The sequence below is a fragment of the Megalobrama amblycephala genome, linkage group LG1, assembly GCF_018812025.1.
Source record: "Megalobrama amblycephala isolate DHTTF-2021 linkage group LG1, ASM1881202v1, whole genome shotgun sequence".
In the NCBI taxonomy this organism is placed as follows: Eukaryota; Metazoa; Chordata; class Actinopteri; order Cypriniformes; family Xenocyprididae; genus Megalobrama; species Megalobrama amblycephala.
Genome location: NC_063044.1, coordinates 14,888,709 through 14,909,421, shown reverse-complemented (window position 1 = coordinate 14,909,421; position 20,713 = coordinate 14,888,709). Strand labels below are relative to the sequence as shown.

The 20,713-nt window shown below is 37.4% G+C and overlaps 1 protein-coding gene across 3 annotated transcripts in view; it reads right to left on the bottom strand.

Annotated features, from left to right (window-relative positions):
* The window catches only part of ttyh2l (tweety homolog 2, like), a 47,063-nt gene that overhangs the window by 8,666 nt on the left and 17,684 nt on the right, over positions 1–20,713 (bottom strand). For all 3 annotated transcript variants that reach the window (XM_048182973.1, XM_048182954.1, XM_048182965.1), the window contains exons 3-7: positions 15,162–15,273; positions 10,000–10,220; positions 7,463–7,558; positions 5,589–5,661; positions 2,640–2,709 (exon numbers count right to left, since the gene is read on the bottom strand). In XM_048182973.1, the coding sequence (XP_048038930.1) occupies positions 2,640–2,709; positions 5,589–5,661; positions 7,463–7,558; positions 10,000–10,220; positions 15,162–15,273 (572 nt within the window). The remainder of the gene's footprint in view (positions 1–2,639; positions 2,710–5,588; positions 5,662–7,462; positions 7,559–9,999; positions 10,221–15,161; positions 15,274–20,713) is intronic.

The following is a 20,713-nucleotide window of genomic DNA, read 5'->3' as shown; positions in this document are numbered from 1 at the left end:
CTGTCTTGGGTCTTCTTTGTCGCATCTTCCTCTTTATGATGCGCCAAATGTTTTCTATGGGTGAAAGATCTGGACTGCAGGCTGGCCAATTCAGTACCCTGATCCTTCTATGCAGCCATGATGTTGTAATTGATGCAGTATATGGTCTGGCATTGTCATGTTGGAAAATGCAAGGTCTTCCCTGAAAGAGACGATGTCTGGGTGGGAGCATATGTTGTTCTAGAACTTGGATATACCTTTCAGCATTGATGGTGCCTTTCCAGATGTGTAAGCTGCCCATGCCACTCGCACTCATGCAACCCCATACCATCAGAGATGCAGGCTTCTGAACTGAGCGCTGACAACAACTTGGGTTGTCCTTGTCCTCATTAGTCCGGATGACATGGCGTCCCAGTTTTCCAAAAAGAACTTCAAATTTTGATTTGTCTGACCACAGAACAGTTTTCCACTTTGCCACAGTCCATTTTAAATGAGCCTTTTCCCAGAGAAAACGCCTACGCTTCTGGATCATGTTTAGATATGGATTCTTTTTTGACCTATAGAGTTTTAGCCGGTAACGGCGAATGGCACGGTGGATTGTGTTCACCGACAATGTTTTCTGGAAGTATTCCTGAGCCCATGTTGTGATTTCCATTACAGTAGCATTTCTGTATGTGATGCAGTGCCGTCTAAGGGCCTGAAGATCACGGGCATCCACTATGGTTTTCCGGCCTTGACCCTTACGATTGTTCCAGATTCTCTGAATTTTTGGATGATATTATGCACTGTAGATGATGATAACTTCAAACTCTTTGCAATTTTTCTCTGAGAAACTCCTTTCTGATATTGCTCCACTATTTTTCACCGCAGCATTGGGGGAATTGGTGATCCTCTGCCCATCTTGACTTCTGAGAGACACTGCCACTCTGAGAGGCTCTTTTTATAACCAATCATGTTGCCAATTGACCTAATAAGTTGCAAATTGGTCCTCCAGCTGTTCCTTATATGTACATTTAACTTTTCCAGCCTCTTATTGCTACCTGTCCCAACTTTTTTGGAATGTGTAGCTCTCATGAAATCCAAAATGAGCCAATATTTGGCATGACATTTCAAAATGTCTCACTTTCAACATTTGATATGTTATGTATATTCTATTGTGAATAAAATATAAGTTTATGAGAACTGTAAATTATTGCATTCATTTTTTGTTCACAATTTGTACAGTGTCTCAACTTTTTTGGAATCGGGTTTGTAACTAATAGCTAGTAATTACTTTTTTAGAGTAACTTAACACTGTATGTAGCTAGTATTATGATGTAATGCTTAATATTTGAAATAAATTCATTAAACATCTTTAATCTTTCATTAAACATCTTTAATCTTTAAGAAAGTTGGAAGCTTATCCTAATTGCTATGATTATTTACAAAGATTTTTAAGAACATTTATTTGGGGATTCAAATTCTTATTAAAGTTTTGTCTTTAGAACAACCTTAAGAAAAAAGATAAGAATTCTCAATAATTGTTTTGGGGAATACAAAATATTCTCAGTTTCATTCTTAAGTAAAAATGGCGGTTATAAATTTTTTTTTTTTTTTTTTTTCTTCCAAGAATGTCTTGTGAATCCGGCCCCAGATTACTGTGCCATTAGCTGAAATTTAACTGGCTAATTGTATCATTTGAGAACTTTAACATACAGTATAACCAAGTACATATCAAGAACTATTCAGTATTAAGCCATCAATCATGCAATTACATGTAGATGTAAATTACTAAGTGTCAGAAAGTATGGAAAATGATTGTGAAAAACTAAATAATTAATGTTTTTGGTGCAAGAAACCTTGAGAAAAAAAAAAAAAAAAAAGAAAAAAAGGGGGAAACATCCTCCCACTTTCAACTTCTTTTTTTCCCAGAAAATGTCTTAACGTGCACATTTTTTGTATGAACATAAAAAGATTCAACAACTGAGACATAAACTGAACAAATTTCACAAACAATTAATGAATAGAAATGGAATAACTAGTCTCTGAATTAGAATGGGCTGCACCAGATTTGCCAGCTCTTGCTGTGAGATGTTACTCCACACTTCCACCAAGACACTTGCAAGTTTTCGTGTTCATATGGTTACGCATGGTTTGGCGCTGCAAGGACAATCAGCTGTCCTTCCTGTCTCAGGCGTCTTACATTATGGACATTGCAGTTCATTGCTCTGTTCACATCTGCAGTCCTCATGCCTCCTGCAGCAGCATATTCAAACAGGGACCCTGGGGATCTTTCTCCAAGTGTTTTTCAGAGTCAGCAGAAAGGTCTCTTTTGTGTCCTAAGTTATTGTAATTATGACCTTAGTTGTCTACCGCCAAACTGTTAGCGTCTAAAGGACTGTTCCACGAGTGCATGCTCAATAATCGTTTATGGTTCATTGTACAAACATGAAAAACATTGTTTAAACTCTTTTCAATTAAAGATCTATAAATCATATTTGGATTTTACAAATCTATCTTTGAAATACAGTATCCTGAAAATTGCACTTTCATTGTTTTGCTGAGTTTGTAATAAATAAAATGGCATAAAAGTGGTTGAATATGCCTTTAAAATATCGGCGCTGAAAAGATCAGGTTCATGAAAAGGACATAGGCATATGAAGTGATGAAATATCACTTACCTGCACTTAAGGAGTCTTTGGTTTGATTGACAATGAACTTGTCAGGAGAAACACAAAAGTCACTGGTGCCCTAAGACAGATCAAATAAATTCGCAATTACAGTTCTGATATTGACAGGCCGCAAAGAGTTTTGTGGATGTTATTGCAGTGTTCATACATATTGGGTTGTGATATTTGGTGATAAAAAGGTGACAGGTTTTTATTCCTTCTCTTTGTCCACTTGCAACCACTTCTGTCCTGATTTATTCGAGGGGAGAGTCTATGTATGGGTAAATGTATGGGCTTTTTCAGATCTTTCGATCTAATGGTGGAAATAAGCTCTGAAAAATGTACATACGAATGCGAGAGGAGACATCGGAAAAACATACGGAGAGCATCAGCTATTGTTTCTGCTCTGATAACTGCAAGACCACACCGAACATGGTGAGTGCATGTTAGAATTAAGAAAACATTGTGCTTGGTACGTTTTTTGTCTTCAAACCAAACTTGGTTCTTCAGCCGACAAAGTTTAAATCCTGTCTGGCTAGCGAGCTTCCCGTAATGTTTACACGTTAGGTCAGTAGGCAGTGGCTGTTCAAATGAATTCCACATGAGCGTCTACACTACGAAAGCAATCCATTTGTATACGTTTTCGACTACCTCTGGAAGTGTTCAAAAGTGGACAAGCTCAAAACATTTTAGACCCCATTTACACCTGTTTTCAGCGTCATCCACTGCACTGTAATACTAGGTGTAAACAAGGCCTAATAAGACCTTTGCTGGATGTCAGGACCATATAAGCTGTTCACACAGGGGCTAATCCTATTGTGAAAATCTGTGGATGGCCAAGCTTAAATTAGTAGACGTCAGCAGCAAGAACACACAGAACGAACGGTTACCTGAAACTTTCTTGAGGGAAAATGTCATAAATATTGTTTCTAATTATTATTTTTTTAATCTATTGATTAACATGATTGAATGTTTAATTTATTAATTTCTCAAAATCAATCAATCAGAGTGGTACACATTGGGCATCAACTGGAAATTGTATTTGAATTAAAAAAGGGCTGAATGCAGACGTGCGAGTCACACATCCCTGCAAGGCTTGTTTCTACTCTCAGTAACAGGAAGGAATCGATGTAGTCAAGCACTGCTGGAGTAATCCACTTACTGCGGGGCCTGACCTTTGCTCTGGCCCCTCATTGAGCAGTCTTAGGTCCTGCTCCCCACAGACATCCTGGCTGAAGTGTCGGCTGTGACTCTGATCACTGTCATGCTCACGGTAGAGCTCAGGTCTGCCTCATAATGTGTAGCTTCACAAAGTTTGGAGCTAAAATAAGTAATTAAGCCAATTCATTGACACCCTACATATATACAAACACATATATATTTTTTTCCCAAGAGTCCATTTGTACCTAGGTGTAAATAGAAGAACTGTTCTCCAATAGTGCAATGGTGGGTTTGTTCTGACATACATACCGTTGCAGCTGTAACTATATACCATAGTTAGAACAGCAAAAAAAAACAAAAAAAAAACAGACTTATTAACTTTTAAAAAGAAAGCAATAAGAACTTCCCATTAATTTTGTGGTTGACATCAAAGGCTGTGTATGAAATCAAACTGTACAATATATTAAATTCATCTGTCTCTAGGTAGAAAATAGTCAAATTAAACAGACAGACAGGTTGGGTGATGTTTCTACATCCTCAAATACCATAAACCAAACCAAGATATCAAGATATGACCCAGAATACATTATAAAGGGTTAAAATTGATGTTTATGCATTCAGTGTTCACTTCTCATATTCAGAAAGTAGTAGGGGGTGACAAGTGAATGTCTTTATGAGTAAGTTATTAAGTAACTTGTGATAAAAAAGTATTTGTAAAAAAAAAAAAAAAAAAAAAAAAAAAGGATTCAGGAGTGAAACAACTGTCTTTATAAGTGAGTCACTAAATCATTCATACTGAGTTGTTCAAAGACACGCTGATTCAGAATTCAGAATTGAAATGTCATTCTGCTATACCTTCATTAGGAACTATTGTTTTTGGTAGAGCAAAAACAGGCAACGCTGAAATATAGTTACTCAAATATTAACGTCTTGTTTATTTAATAAGTCACTCGCAATAATTTTATTGGTCTGAATATCAGCACTGCTTGCTCACTCATTTGTTATTCCATACATGACTATTTAATTTACTGAACTCACTATATACATTTACCATATTACATAGTGTTTTATAATAGAACATGTTTCTTGACAAACTGTAAATAGCATCTGGCAGCATTTGTAAGTAATAAACAACATTTACTTTGTTTTCTTCATGTGAAGGTTGTGGTACCATCAAGGTTGAGGATTTGGACTTCTAATGAAATGTGGTATGTTTGATGTCAGGTAAGTGCATCACAGGAAGTGTAAAGTACATAAGATCGCTCTTGATTTTTAATACAGTGATTGGGTGTACAGTACATTATGTGTAGGGGACACAATGTACTGTACACCCAATCACTATATTAAAAATCAAGACTAATTATAAAGCATCTTCAGTACAATAAATACAGTTTGCGGTCATTATTATGCAGCTTGAGAGATGCAGAGATAAAGACAGAGGCGAGACATGAGACAAAGTAAATTGGCCTGTTTAGTGACACAGAGAGTACAACTGTTTACCTCCGTTAAGCCAGCGGACTGTCTAATTTAAATGACCAGGGCTTTGTAATCAGCTTTGCAAACTGGCATGCACCACGAGATGCACAAACGCAGTCACTGAACCCTGATAATCTCCTAAGAGTTTCACACAGCTCACGCCCCCTCTTTCTTGACTTACAAACATTCACATAGTTTTTAGAAAGAAAAAAAAAAAAAAAAAAATCAAGGAAAATGTCTGTGAATGAAGTGACTGATATGGTCACTGGACACTGATCAAAAGGGGTTTAAAGTGAGCAGTCATGTGAAAACGCAGTAACTTACCACAGCTGTGGCCGTGCCCACTCCTAATGACACCCAACTCATGATCAGAGTCAAGACCCCACACACCATAATACTGAAATGGAGAAAAAGAGACAAAGTGAAGAATAACAATGAGATGTGAGGTCATAAATAAAACTATAAACTACAGTTAAAAGGTTTGGGATCAGTAGCTTTTGTGAATGTTTTTGAAAGATTCTCACCAAAAAATAATTTTGATTACTTTCACCAAGGCTGCATTTATTTTATATATATATATATAATATATATATATAATATTATAATATATTATTATATATAATATTGTCATAATCAAAATATATAATATTTTGATTATGACAATTTAAAATAATTGTTTTCTCTTTGAATATATTTTAAAGTGTAATTTATTTCTGTGATGCAAAGCTGAATTTTCAGCATAATTACTCCAGTCTTCAGTGTGATCCTTTAGAAATTACTCAAATATGCGGATTTGTAGTTCTTGTTATTATCAACAGTTGTTCTGCTTAATATTTTTGTTGTACATTTGTTTTATGATTATTTGATGAATGGAAAGTTCAAAAGATCAACATTTATTTTAAATAGAAATCATTATAAATGTATTTACTGTCACTTCTGATCAATTTAATAAATTCTTGAGCTAAATAAAAACAAACATCTTCAAAGAGAAAAATGTGTAATCTTTCCAGCTAAATTCTAATATGATACTAATACTACCGACCTATAATACTATTTCTATTAAAACACCATGTGTAAATGAATATCAACTAAACTTCCAGTTAGTAAGTAAATCTACTTACTTAAAGTAGCTGCTCTAATTACTTCCTTAATGAGTCTTGTGACTGATTCAATAAATAACCTTCTCATTCACAATGTATGTTTTGCCATTACAATACAAATGTCTTGTCTATTTATTTTATTTGCAATCTTTCATGCAATAGTGTTTTTTATCATTACATTCAGTTCAGACTTTAACCTCAAAACTGTTTAATTTAAGAATATTGCAAAAGGATCTGCCAAATGTGTATCTAACAGGAAATGTTTTAGTGATCAACTGCAGATGAGCATAAACTCTACGGTGTGCTATCATGGTAAGGTTCTTGAAGTCACTTAAGCATTTAGAAATCAACCTACAAAAGACTTACTAAGCAAATAACTTAGTAATAGTAAGAAACAAATGAATGAGGATGTAAAAGTGAGAAAGTGATCAAACGCATGAGCATGTGAGCGATCACGTGTGTAAATAGGAATTCAAATGGAGACAGAGATGAATGGGGTAAACGGCTCTCTGGTGGCCATGGAAAATGGAGCCGAGGTTTCCTCAAACAGCCTTTCTCATCTGAGGATGGTCTTAAAAGCACCAATAAAGCAGATTGGAAGCACGTAATAATTAGTTAAGGGCGAGCACATGCTCACGCGGACACAGAGATCAATAAGCATTAGTGGGGTAAGTGGGGATAGATCTAAAGGAGCTTCCAATAAGGCAAACGGAGAGAGAGAGGCATAGGAAATGCAGGGCTCGCTGGTGACTGGTAAGCACAGCACTTGATGCACTCAGAGTCATTCCACAGAGCTCTGTTTATGTCAGAGGCTGCATTATTTTATAGTGCATCCGTTAGGAATTTAAGCTAGCAGAGATAAACAACTTTGCGACACTAACAAACAATTAATAACGAGAAAGGATTATATACATGCTGAAATACTGGTAATATAACACGTGACACATCATATACACAAACATACAAGTATATATTGCATCCTATCTCAATGTTAACATGAAATGGTTTTATATGTACAAAAATGGGTCATACTACCCTTCTGCGAAGGGAACAACCAAAGCCAGGTGTCTAAACCATACATATTTAGAGTACACTTACACTGCAAGCAGCCATCGAGACTGCTTTGCCAATCCCAAACATGCTAAGAGACAGATGACCAAGTCCAAAATCAGAAGCAGCAGGTATGTTAGCCATCTGAAAGAAAGCAAACCAAGATGAGAGCGGAAAGAAATGTTCATAATGTTTTACATAATGTTTTAGAATTATCTTCAGTGCTTTCCTAAGCAAACATTACTTCTATGTGCTTATTTTCATTTAATTTGAGTAATTAAACTGTGTATCACCTCATTCAATTGCATTTTTTTTAATCAATTGACAGCTCTAATTTTAATATTCATCTTGTGTGATGTAAGTGTGTTGGAGCATACTGTCAGCAGGCCTCTAAGTATGACTTTAAAAGTGGGTGTTTATGGCACTCACATTATTCTTCCGTTGTATATTTCCCATCTATACGATTAATAATTGAACAGACCAAATAGACATAAGAATTTTATGAGCTCCAGCCTAGTATGTGAGAATAGAAAATCTGCCAAACAGCTCACACTGAGAAGGTGTTCCTTCCAGTGATCAGACATATTGTTTGAGATCATAAAAACGGTTTTATGCTGTATGGAACTCAGAACATTTCAATATAAGAATTACAAAATGGCCTAATTTGTAGGTCACTGTTTTCTAACCAACTAAAGCATTGAAACCACATGTAAAAACAGGTGCTGTACTGTATTTTCTGCACTGCATTGATTCAAGGTCTACATGGTTTGGTGTTCTATTGGAATGCCTGGCAAACCACAATCCAATCAGTAATCCTACACCATGAGGACTTAAAAATGGCCACATATCTTGAGACGGAAAAAGAGAGAGAGGGAAAGAGTGAAATACAGTATATGGAGACAAAGGTGTATGAAGAATCAAAGAAGGGAGTCCAGAGGTTGGGCGATTAGATTTGCCAATGAGTAATGGAGGAAGAGAGGTTTGACCGCTGCTGCTCAATAGCACAGTCCTTTAGCTGTTTGAAACACTAGCTACTTGTCAATACATGCACAGCAAGTTCATAACGCGCAGGCCTACAAATGGAAATGTAATCTTCTAGGAGGACATACAAATCAATTCAACAAGACTAACAGCTCCAAAAGAGCAAAAGCCACCTAATACACATGGAGATCAAGTAGTAGTACCAGTAAGGATTAACAAGTAGGCCAGAGCTGGCACCTTTAAGGCAGCACCTCATTCTCCAACTCAAAACAAGTTGATTTTGTAAGGGGGAGTAGGGCAGCATGCTTGAGCAGTTTGGGGTCACGTGTTTGAGAAGTAGGGCCAACATTTTAAGATGTAATGGACAAATGTTAAAAAGAGGTGCTCTACCAACAGAAGAGGAGATGCAACCAAAAAATCTAAATACATATAAGCTGAACAAAGGTGCAGCACTCTTATAGAGCTCAAAACATTATTAATTAAAAAAAAAAAAAAGACATTTCGGAAAAAGGGGTCAAATTTAGAAAAGGGGTCAGATGTTTGAGGAGTAATTACAAAAGTTTTAAAAAATATGGTCATGTATTTGAGGAGTAGGTCAGAAGTCTGAAAAATAGGGTCACATGTTTGAGGAGTAGAGCCAGAAGACTGAAAAATAGGGTCACATGTTTGAGGAGTAAAGCCAGAAGACTGAAAAGAAAAGGAAAAAAAAAAACATAGGGTCACATGTTTGAGGAGTAAAGCCAGAAGACTGAAAAGAAAAAAAATAGGGTCACATGTTTGAGGAGTAAACCAGAAGACTGAAAAAAAAAAAAAAAAAATAGGGTCACATGTTTCAGAAGTAAGGCGTTTGAAAAATATGGTCACACGTTTGAGGAGTAAGGCCAGGCATTTGAAAAAAAGGTAGCTTGTTTGAGGAGTTGGACCAAAAGTCTGAAAAAAAATTGGGCAACATGTTTGAGGAACAAGGCCAGAAGTTCGAAAAATAGGGTCACACATTTGAGAAGGCCAGAAGTTTGAAAAATAGGGTCACATGTTTGAGGAGTAAAGCCAAGAGTCAGAAAAATAGGGTCAAATGTTTGAGGAGTAAGGCCAAGAGTCTGAAAAATAGGGTCACATGTTTGATTAGAGCTATAAGTCTTAAAAATAGGGTCAAATGTTTGAGTAAGGCATTAAAAAAGGTAAGTCTGAAAAATAGGGTCACATGTTTAAGGAGTAGAGCTACAAGTCTTAAAAAATAAGGCAAAATGTTTGAGGAACAAGGACAGAAGTTCAAAAAATAGGGTCACACATTTGAGAAGGCCAGAAGTTTGAAAAATAGGGCCACATGTTTGAGGAGTAAGGCCAAGAGTCTGAAAAATACAGTCACATGTTTAAGGAGTAGAGCTACAAGTCTTAAAAATAGGGTCAAATGTTTGAAGCGCAGAGGCATCTGAAACATTCAAACACATTTCTGACCCACATCTATACCAGAAATCTCAAGAGTAAATAGAGCCGTCCTGTCTTTGACCTCTGATGAGACATAGGACATGTTGTTGCAAAACATTTCAAGTGCACAAAGTGCAGTAAATAAGTCACCCTTACCCCACCAGCCCAAAGCAGCTCACCTATAGTACTCTATGAATGCAGTTTGGTCTGCGATGGCTGCCAAATCCACTTGCACCTTCTTTGTGTCTGGCATGGCTGTCAGCTGCTGGATAATGTTGTCAGCCATCTGCTGCATGAAGCGCAAGGTTTGAGTGTAGTCTCCCCGTGGAGAAAATATCTCATCCAACCGCTCCAGGTGCTCTTTCAGCCCAACCTGCATACTACCCAAGGAGTTTCCCACCTGAGAGCAGAGACAAAGAAAATTGCTGATGGCACAGAGATGAATGGCCGTTTCCAATTAATTATCTAAGGGAGCGGGAGGCATGCATGGGCGGTCATGGGATTGCCAAAGAAGCAAAGTGGCAAGAGTGACAAAAAGCTGTGACAAAAAGCTGTGAAAAAAAAAACAAAGTTGTAAATTTGTTTAATTATTATATATTTTAAAGATTGTTGGGGTCCAAACATACTGGACCCAAATGACTTTCATGCATTTCTCAAAATACCTTTCTGTTCAGCAGAAAAAACCCATCCATTATATTTGAATTGGTTAGTTTACAAGTAGACATTTCAAGCTTTCTATAGATATATTTCTCACGTCTGTGAGGCAAGTAGCCTATACGCTGAGTTTTGGTTCTTTTTTGTGACATGCTCCAGTTCACAGAGATCGAGACGGCAGAAAGCGCATCCTGTTTGTTTTCTTTATTTTACAAAAGCACAATGTTTTCTTGTTATTGTGAGTTTACACAAACAAAAGTAGACCCTTTACAGTTTCGAATGATGTATTAATGATGTATGACCAAAAATATATTAAGTTGTTTCTGCTGTTGTCAGGAAAAAATGCAAGTCATAGCGCCGGCGCCTCCATGTCTTTCAGTAAAGGTGCTATACTTTAGCTTCCACATCTTGCACAAACACTTGGATATGCACCTACTAATAGCGCATATTTATCTAGGTTAAAGTTGGAGTGAACAGACATGTAAAGTTAGTGCTACTAACATGTTTCAAACGATAAATCATATTTGAGGGCGATGGGTGATAGGTCAAAGTTCTGATTTCCTGCCTGACATACTGTAATTACCACGTTAACGATCTGTCCCTCACGGACTGCATGACTTAGGCACAAGCTTTTTTTTTTCCTGTGACTAACCGACTAAAAAAAATTGGTCGACTAAGCCTCTTCTAATGTACTAACGATTAGTTGTCTATTATATGGAAGACCTACTTACTAATGGACATGAAATGGACAAGATTAAGTAAAATAACAAGCTTCTGGCGCGACAGCCATACGCATTCGACGTACGTCCAAAAAGCAGTAACTTCCGCGACGTAGTACACAATCACATGACGTACTACGAGTTATAGAGTAGGACATAGTGTAGTACATCATGGCATTGTGTTGAATATCATGTCATTGAAAATCGAGAAGTTAACGCTTTTTGTACATACGTCGAATGCGTGTGGCTGTCGCACCAGAAGCTTGTTATTTTACTTTCTAAAGTTTTAAATAATAAATGTTATAAACCTTGGAGGACTAAGAATATTTTTAAATATATCTCTGATTGTGTTCGTCTGAAAGATGATATACACTTAAGATGGCTTGAGGTTGAGTTAATCATGGGATAATTTTCATTTTTGGGTGAACTATCCCTTTAAATGAGAGTATTTGCTAAACTTTCATTGGATAACATTTACATTAAAAGCACAAATTTGTTATAAACTATGATATATGGCAGGAAGTAAACTGATGTTTTTGGCTGACCATCCATTGTTAATGTTAAGGTGATTTTCTCATGTGCTAGGCTCAAAACTTGTCCAGAAAGTAATAAACAAGTTTGAGGTCAGCTTCTTCAGTCCCCAATCATTGTTTCTGACAGATTCAGATGCTGGAGGAGAATCAATTATGCTTTCAGAAGGATTTTGCCAGGTAACCTTTGAAATATTACTGCTATTCAACTGCCTAAGTGCAGATTAATGACCATGAAATATTCTGCACTTATTGCTTTGAACAATACAGCCTTTTGTTGCTGGCCTGAATTGACGTTAGAGACCCATCCATGTATCGGCCTTTAAAAACTGAAATGGTGCACAACCCTGAGGGAAGGGGTAGGTTAATCAAACCAATTGTGAAAAAAGCAGTGATTTTTTTTTTTTTTTTCCCAGTTCAACCTTTAAAAAGGAGACTGCTGTGACATTATTAGTATTAGCAACCACTTTGCTACTTACCACACTATTACTGTGCTATTAACTTTTTCAGGTCCTAAAAACTGATCAATTTATAGGTCAGACATCTTATTAAACCAGAATAAGCTACACTAGATTGGATTAATGGCACATTATCTGTATCCAATTTAAAGTCTGTTCTTAGACGTCAAATCATTAATATACTGTAGTTGATCAGTACATCAGTGGGTGTTTGAAATGAGTGTTCTTTCCCTCTTTTTAAAGGCCACCATGTAGCATTTCTGGTAAATCTTATTCTTGGCAATAATTGTTCATTCTGCTTTCGCTTCAGTAAATTGCAATGTGTAACTCTTTTGAATAATAGCTCTATAACTCATAATTTCGAGATGGTGGAAGCGTAATTAAGATTCATAGAGATTAAGATTCATAAAAGCAAAATTCATAGAGTCACGACCCTTGTGGAAGGTGTGGACACAGCATGAAATAAAGTTAGAAGCATGCAAAATGGCAATCGTTACACCCATTTACTCACAGTTGCAACAGCTATTTTCTGGCACGCAACCACTGGCAGGAGGCGTTTAAAAAGCTTGGCAGGTCTGAAAACTCCCTCCACTCACTCTCCCAATCACTTCAACATTCATGAATTCAGTTGTGCATTCAAGCTTGGCCTTCAGACTGGTCCTCTGCCTTTCAATTTTAAATGCGACTTTCACTAAAGCTGAAATTAGATTTATGCAGTTTTAGTGAAGCCAATGGCTGTTTGTTGTTCTCACATTCTGAATGTTGTTTTGGTTACAGCAAACAGTGAAAAGTCTGTTCTAGACAGCTCATTTAGATATGATCGCCCAACCGTGAAGCAATGCATTATGGTCCAGTGAGCCAAAGATACACTGGCAGAGAGTGAGAGTGATGGCGGGAAGCTCTCGGAGGCAGAGTATTAGAAGAACAGAGGTTGTCACCACAGGTAATGAACATCAGGGCTGTGTGAGGAGAAATTTTCTGCCAGCCAGCCAGCCAAATGCTCAGTTTACCCGACTCAACCTGCCATATGTTGAATTACACAGCCCTCACATCTAAGACTGCTGCTGGAAACACTGTTTGTGGATTGTTTTAAATATAACATAGCTGTGAATTACAAAGAACTGCCAAGTGCAATTCTCGGCAGAGATAACACAGTGATGTTTTTAATGGGAAAGGAAAGAACTTGTAAACCTAGTCTAATAATAGTACAATAATAGTCTATACATATGCCTATTGCAATATGTATGTGTTTGGTTGGTGGGACCATTTTGGATCAAGTCATGCGGTCAATATCATGTGACAGGATGTAACATCATTCAGAAACCTGCAAAGGACCGCATGGTCATGAAGTAAAGTAACTAACTCTCTCAACTATTTCAAAAATTCATTTTTCATTTGCTCATACGCATGTCCTGAAACATCAGGTCATCCGGTACAACCGCTATAAAACATGGAAAATGTTGTAATATTTTAAAAACTTGTACTAAATATAAAATGTTTGATTGCCCTTTTGCTAGCTAGATAGATATCAGCCTGTTAGCATTGTTTGAAAATATCGTCATTCGGTATAACCAAAAGTGTCATTCTGTAAAACTGAAATTTTGGTTAAACCGAATGACCGTTTTGGTGACAAATTTTATCCATCTTGTAAAAAAATGACAAAAGCAGTCTTAATTGATTATAAAAACCACAATCTCATTGTTAACACTTAATAAAACTTCAAAATTAATTATATCTCCATTATGTTTTTTTACACTTTTAAAAAAACTTATTCGTCAATGACCCTTATACAAAATTTTAATCAGCATATCAACATATAAGTCATGAAACAAGAAAAGATTGTGCATTAGTTGCTTTAAATGTAATGGCCAAAATTAAAAAGTGCATTGAAATCGCATTAATGCTCACACTAGCTATGTTTCCATTGACCTATTTTTATGTGATGGATGGAAACGCCAAACTGCACATAAATTCTAAAAATGCACATAAAAAAAACGAAAAAAACAAAAACAAAACATATGCGCTCAAATGAGGTGGATACATTTTTTTTTTAATCCGATAAGAAAACATGCGCATAAACTACGATGAAACACACATTTACCGAATAAATCCTTGAAGCGCAACAACAAAATCACGTGACTGCCTTAACAGTGGATGTTATTGGATAACTGGTGGATCAGTTTTATTTCAAAAGCATCTCAAATTTTGGTATGGTTGTTCTGAAATGCCTGTGCCTAAGTCTGTCATTAGAATGATTTGCTTTAATTCCCTCCCAGAAGTGTCTGAAGGAATGATGGAGGAAAAAATTACATCTCAATTATAGCATCTTCCATTTTTTTTTCCCCAGGAATTGATGAACACATGAGATGGAAATGGTGCTTTATTTTGCAAATGTTTTAAGCGATATTTCATTATTGTTAAAAATAGTAATGAAATAAATAAATAAAAAATAAAATAAAATAAATGGATTTGAGAAGTGGTCATTCAGTGGTGGGTGTCCTTAATCACTCTGTGATCAGCAGGACACTCACAAACATTTCCGGCACACCCGTGGACAAGTATCCATGAGTGGATATACAGATAGATTTTTAATCCCCTTTAATGCAGATGAAAAGATAATCCTACACAGATGAATACACACACCAGATGGATGCGTTTGCATCTGGAGAGGTTTCTAGAGTCTACAACTCAAACTCTTCAAAAACTTGAAGTTAAAATAGGGACAGACACGTTATGACTACAGCTCTGTGGCAGAAGTGAAGCCCACTCCTGCATGTATATGTGTGTGTGTGTGTGTGCCACTACAGTCATATTCTAGCTCTAGCAGCAGCGAAAAGCCCCTGAGGCTCCGGCTCTTAGTTTTTCAGCATGCAGCATGGTGCAGGAAAAATTCAGGTTTCATTTTAATCACAATGTTCCTTAGGTTATTCCAATGAAATGACACAACATGAGTGACAGGTGAAGGAAGTGAAACTCTTACCAGACTGCCAATGCCACCCAGTGTGTGATTGGCATTATAAATTGAGTAAGTCAACTGGTAAACTCCATCGTTGGTTTCGCTGTTTCCATAGAAACCCACGCCCACCGCTGAACTGTGAGAAAAACAAATCAAGGCAAAACAACAGTTTGTGTTACAAATACAGTTTCGCATCATTAAAATACTGTCACATGTTGCTTCAAACAGTTTGTTGAAGATTTGAGACATTTAAAGGTGAAATGTATACTTTTTTTACCACTATAGAGGGGTCAGATGAGGACTCAAACTGTCATTGATCTTATGAGATAAAATATTTTGTTGCAGCTTCCTCAAAGCATCCTGCACAGTTCAAAAAGCCATTTTATTTGAACTGAACTACAAAAACAGCTTGTTCCGACGGTACACGACTTACTAGCACCAGACATATGTCAGGGAGACTTATTTGGTGTTTGCACACTTGATGAAACAAGATAGATGCTATCATTCCTGAACACCAGAAGAACTAACGGTAAGAGTAAAATGTGGTAAAATCTCACAGACTGATTTAGTAAAAGTTGTTAATTATGCTTATTTTCATGACATTAAAGCACATTTATTCTCATTTTCTCATTTCAATTATTCTCAATATCGTAGTAAAGAAATTCTAGTAGTAGTAAATAGCCAATATGCTATGCTATATAAAGGATGTTAAAATTAATTACATTTAACATAGCACAGTTCGACTTGCTCTGGAACAAATAATAGATTAATAAGACCAAAGATTTTGCCAGTTTTATGAATTCAAATTGAATTATGCCTCATGTTTAACCACTATAAGAGCCAGCAGCAAATCCCTGAAGCACTGGCCGAGATGAAGCTGTTCTCGGCAGTTACACAAGCACTGAACAGCCGCTGACGCCCTGGAGCTTGCATCCCCGAAAACGTCAAAACAAATTGTAAAATAGGCGCTATTATTAAATATCAGTCACATATTTCAGGTCTAAACAACTACATTCTCATCTAAAAAACTATTAAAACAACAGTTCGTGGTACAAGTAGTATTCGTAAAAATTACGGTGGATTTGATCACCGTAAGGTAGGAGGTATTTGAAGGTAGGAGTGCTGTTATCACTGAAATATCGCACGGCTATCAGCCAATCAGATTCGAGAACCAGACAGAACTGTTGTATAAATATATATACATATATATGCAAATGGGACTTATGGTATTATGGTAAATTCATTTTCTTGAGGTCAAAGACACACTACTGTACAAATGTGTGGGGTTGATACTTTTTTTAATCTTGTGTTCACCAAAGGCTGCATTTATTTGTTTAAAAATACAGTGATAAATGTGAATATTGTTAAATATTATTAGAATTTAAAGTAATGACTTTCTTAATAAATATATTTTCAAATGTAATTTATTCTTGTGATGGTAAAGCTGAATTTTCAGCATCATTACTCCAGTCTTCAATGTCACATGATCTTTCAGAAATCATTCTAATTTGATGATTTGATGCTCAAGAAACATTTATTAATATTATTTCTAACAATGTTGAAAATAGTTGTGCTGCTTCGTATTTTTGTAGAAACTGCGATTATTTGATGAGTAGAACGTTGAAAAGAACAGCATTTATCTGAATAGAATAACATTATAATGTCTTTACTGTCATTTTTGATCACATCCTTGCTAAATAAAAATACTAATTTCTTTCAATTAAAAAAAGGTTTTGAGAGATTCACCCAGGGTAGTCTTGTTATGTATCGAAACGCCCTCGTTTCTTATTTTAGCACAAACCAAAGTCACCAAACACACCTGACTCCAGCTGCTATCGCAATAAACAGTGCACTCACCACCAGTTTGACTATACAATTCATCATTTTGACTCAATTGGTCTCAAGGTAGCTTCTAATGTGAAATCTAAAGTAATATTTCAAAGCAACCTCCAGAACTGTGGTCTACCTAATTAGACTGCTGTGCTGCGTCATAACAGGCCAGCAGCCAGTCTGCTCTCTTCTCCAGACAGCGTCAGTTCAGCTTCATTAAGCAACCTCATCAGAACCATGTGTGCAGACTGTCAAGAATTAGCGCCGCTCAGCCCATCTCAGCAAGGGATTTAAACCCCCCAATCCTTATGTTAGAGCCGCTATGTGAGACACAGTCCACTCCAGACGTGATATTTCTTCTCAGTTTCTTTGATGGCTTCAGCAGAGAGGCTATTTTTCAGACTGACAAATGCAAAAACAGTGTATTGGCTGTGGAACACACCAGACTGTTACATTGGCATGAATTATAGGAGGTTTCAGCTTTTCTTATTGAAAATGTTGTTGTTATTGTTGCTAACTATCTATCTATCTATCTTGTCCTGTCCATGTATCCATCCAGCCGTTCATCCATCCATCCATCCGCCTGTCCATTCATTCATCCACCCATCTGTCCATCCGTCCGTCCATCCTTCCATCTACTTGTCCATCCATCCATCCATCCATCCATACGTCTGTCTGTCCATCCGCCCATCCGCTCATCCATCCATCAATCTGCCCATCTGTCGGTCTATCTATCTATCTATCTATCTATCTATCTATCTATCTATCTATCTATCTATCTCGTCCTGTCCATGTATCCATCCAGCCGTTCATCCATCCATCCGCCTGTCCATTCATCCATTCACCCATCTGTCCATCCTTCCATCTACTTGTCCATCCATCCATCCATCCAACCATCCATCAATCTGCCCATCTGTTGGTCTATCTATCTATCTATCTATCTATCTATCTATCTATCTATCTATCTATCTATCTATCTATCGTCCTGTCCATGTATCCATCCAGCCGTTCATCCATCCATCCACCTGTCCATTCATTCATCCACCCATCTATCCGCCCATTCATCCATTCACCCATCTGTCCATCCGTCCGTCCATCCTTCCATCTACTTGTCCATCCGTCCGTCCATCCTTCCATCTACTTGTCCATCTGTCTGTCCATCCTTCCATCTACTTGTCCATCCGTCCATCCATCCATCCATCCATACGTCCGTCTGTCCATCCGCCCATCCATCCATCAATCTGCCCATCTGTCGGTCTATCTATCTATCTATCTATCTATCTATCTATCTATCTATCTATCACCCAGAACTCCCCAGAAATGCATCACCATAGTAACCAGCTCTAGCAGCACCCTAGGAAACAGGCAAGATGCACGAAAAAGTATTTTAAACACATAAGGCATATCAGTTCCTAGTTCTTTACCAAACCCGTCCCCCTCTCTCTTCCACTTCAATTTCTGTACGCCCTCAACAATGTCCTATCTCAATAGTAGGCAAAAATGCCAAAAAGACATCTAAAAAACAAACAAGCAAACAAACAAAAAACACACACAAAGAAGACATATAACCTTTCTTATAACTTTTAACTTATAACTTTTAACATATAACTTTTCTTTTGTAGTTAAATATATATAAAACACACACACAGAGAGAGAGACAGAAGCAGAGAAGGGTTAGAAATCCTAAATTAGGGCTAAATAAGACAAAATGTTCAGTAGACAATATATTTATTCATGAATTTGTAATCTTTTTTTTTAATTTATTTATTTTGGCATACACGTGCAGATTGAACATGTGCTCTTCAGAAAAATTAACCTTTTATTTTATAACCAATAACTAGCCCAGGAATGAATCTGCTGACCTTTAGCACACATTCTGTGCTTATTTTAAGGAGAGAGAGAGAGAAAAAAAAATTCTATGCCATCACTAATTTGGTATTCATGGCATGATTTAATAATCTTTGTTTTTTACCTCTAGTATTTTCCCCTTGTCCATGCCATTATTGCCATTTCTGAGTGGCTCAAACTTAAAAGTGGGACAAAACAAACTGGGTCGCCAAAGGACACTGTTACCCACAGATTCAGTTTCAGCTGAAAAGCATGAATTTGAATGATGTGCATAATTAAAATAAAGGCTCTACCGCACAATGAAATGATGTACAAAATTCTTCAATTTGTTGTTGTATTTATCTGTCCAGCTCTATATATATTATGAATACATGCCATTTAATTTGTAGCATATTTCACTTTTTTAAGAAGAAAATTTCCTCAAAGCATCTCATGGGCCAGAGTTTTTTGTCTTTGACACCCCTTTTTTAACCAACACACAGTACCTTGTTCAACCACAAACACCCACATGAACACATACTCTCAAGACTACACTATTTGTTGTCAGATAATACACACTTCTGGACAAAAACAGTCTAAAAACACCTTCAATGCAAGAAACCCACTGAAGGACAGTGGAGACTGAGCAGACGGCATACACTGTCCTGCTATAATAACTCCTCAACAGGATGTGTGTGTGTGTGCTGGTGTGGAGGCAGGTGGTCTGAGTGAGAATCTTGTCTCTGATTTCCCCTAAGCATGATGGATTCCAGGCTCTTTCCTTATATCATTACTACAACTCCCTCAGGCCAGCAGCATTTCTGCTCCCATTAGCGGGTGAGTGTGCTAGCCTGGCTTTCACCCTCGGCATCCAGCAAGCTGCTGAAATCACTGCTCATCTGGTTACATCTCACCTACATTCTCTCCATTTATTGAAGTGCCAAAAGCAAATAAGGGGCAAATTTGAAATAAATGACTAGACGCAGTGAACGATTAAACATGTGAAAGTGCAAAGATTTAAACAGTTCTTAAAAAAGTGGATCATACAAACACTGCCTGTGGTGTTTTTAACATGTTCATATTAAGGTTTTTGTCCAGGATATCCCTGTACTTGGCCGCATTCATCTTTCCATCGATTGCAACCGTCGTCCTGTCCCTGCAGCTGGAAAACACCCCCACAGCACAATGCTGCCACCACCATGCTTCACTGTTGGGACTGTATTGGACAGGTGATGAGCAGTGCCTGGTTTTCTCCACACATACAGCTTAGAATTAAGGCCAAAAAGTTCTATCTTGGTCTCATCAGACCAGAGAATCTTATTTCTCACCATCTTGGATGCGGGCTTTCATGTGTCTTGCACTGAGGAGAGGCTTCCGTCGGGCCACTCTGCCATAAAGCCCCGACTGGTGGAGGGCTGCATTGATGGTTGACTTTCTACAACTTTCTCCCATCTCCCGACTGCATCTCTGGAGCTCAGCCACAGTGATCTTTGGGCTCTTCTCCCCCGATAGCTCAGTTTGGCCGGACGGCCAGCTCTAGGAAGGGTTCTGGTCGTCCCAAACGTCTTCCATTTAAGGATTATGGAGGCCACTGTGCTCTTAGGAACCCTAAGTGCAGCAGAAATTTTTTTGTAACCTTGGCCAGATCTGTGCCTTGCCACAATTCTGTCTCTGAGCTCTTCAGGCAGTTCCTTTGACCTCATGATTCTCATTTGCTCTGACATGCACTGTGAGCTGTAAGGTCTTATATAGACAGGTGTGTGGCTTTCCTAATCAAATCCAATCAGTATAATCAAACACAGCTGGACTCAAATGAAGGTGTAGAACCATCTCAAGGATGATCAGACGAAATGGACAGCACCTGAGTTAAATATATGAGTGTCACAGCAAAGGGTCTGAATACTTAGGACAATGTGATA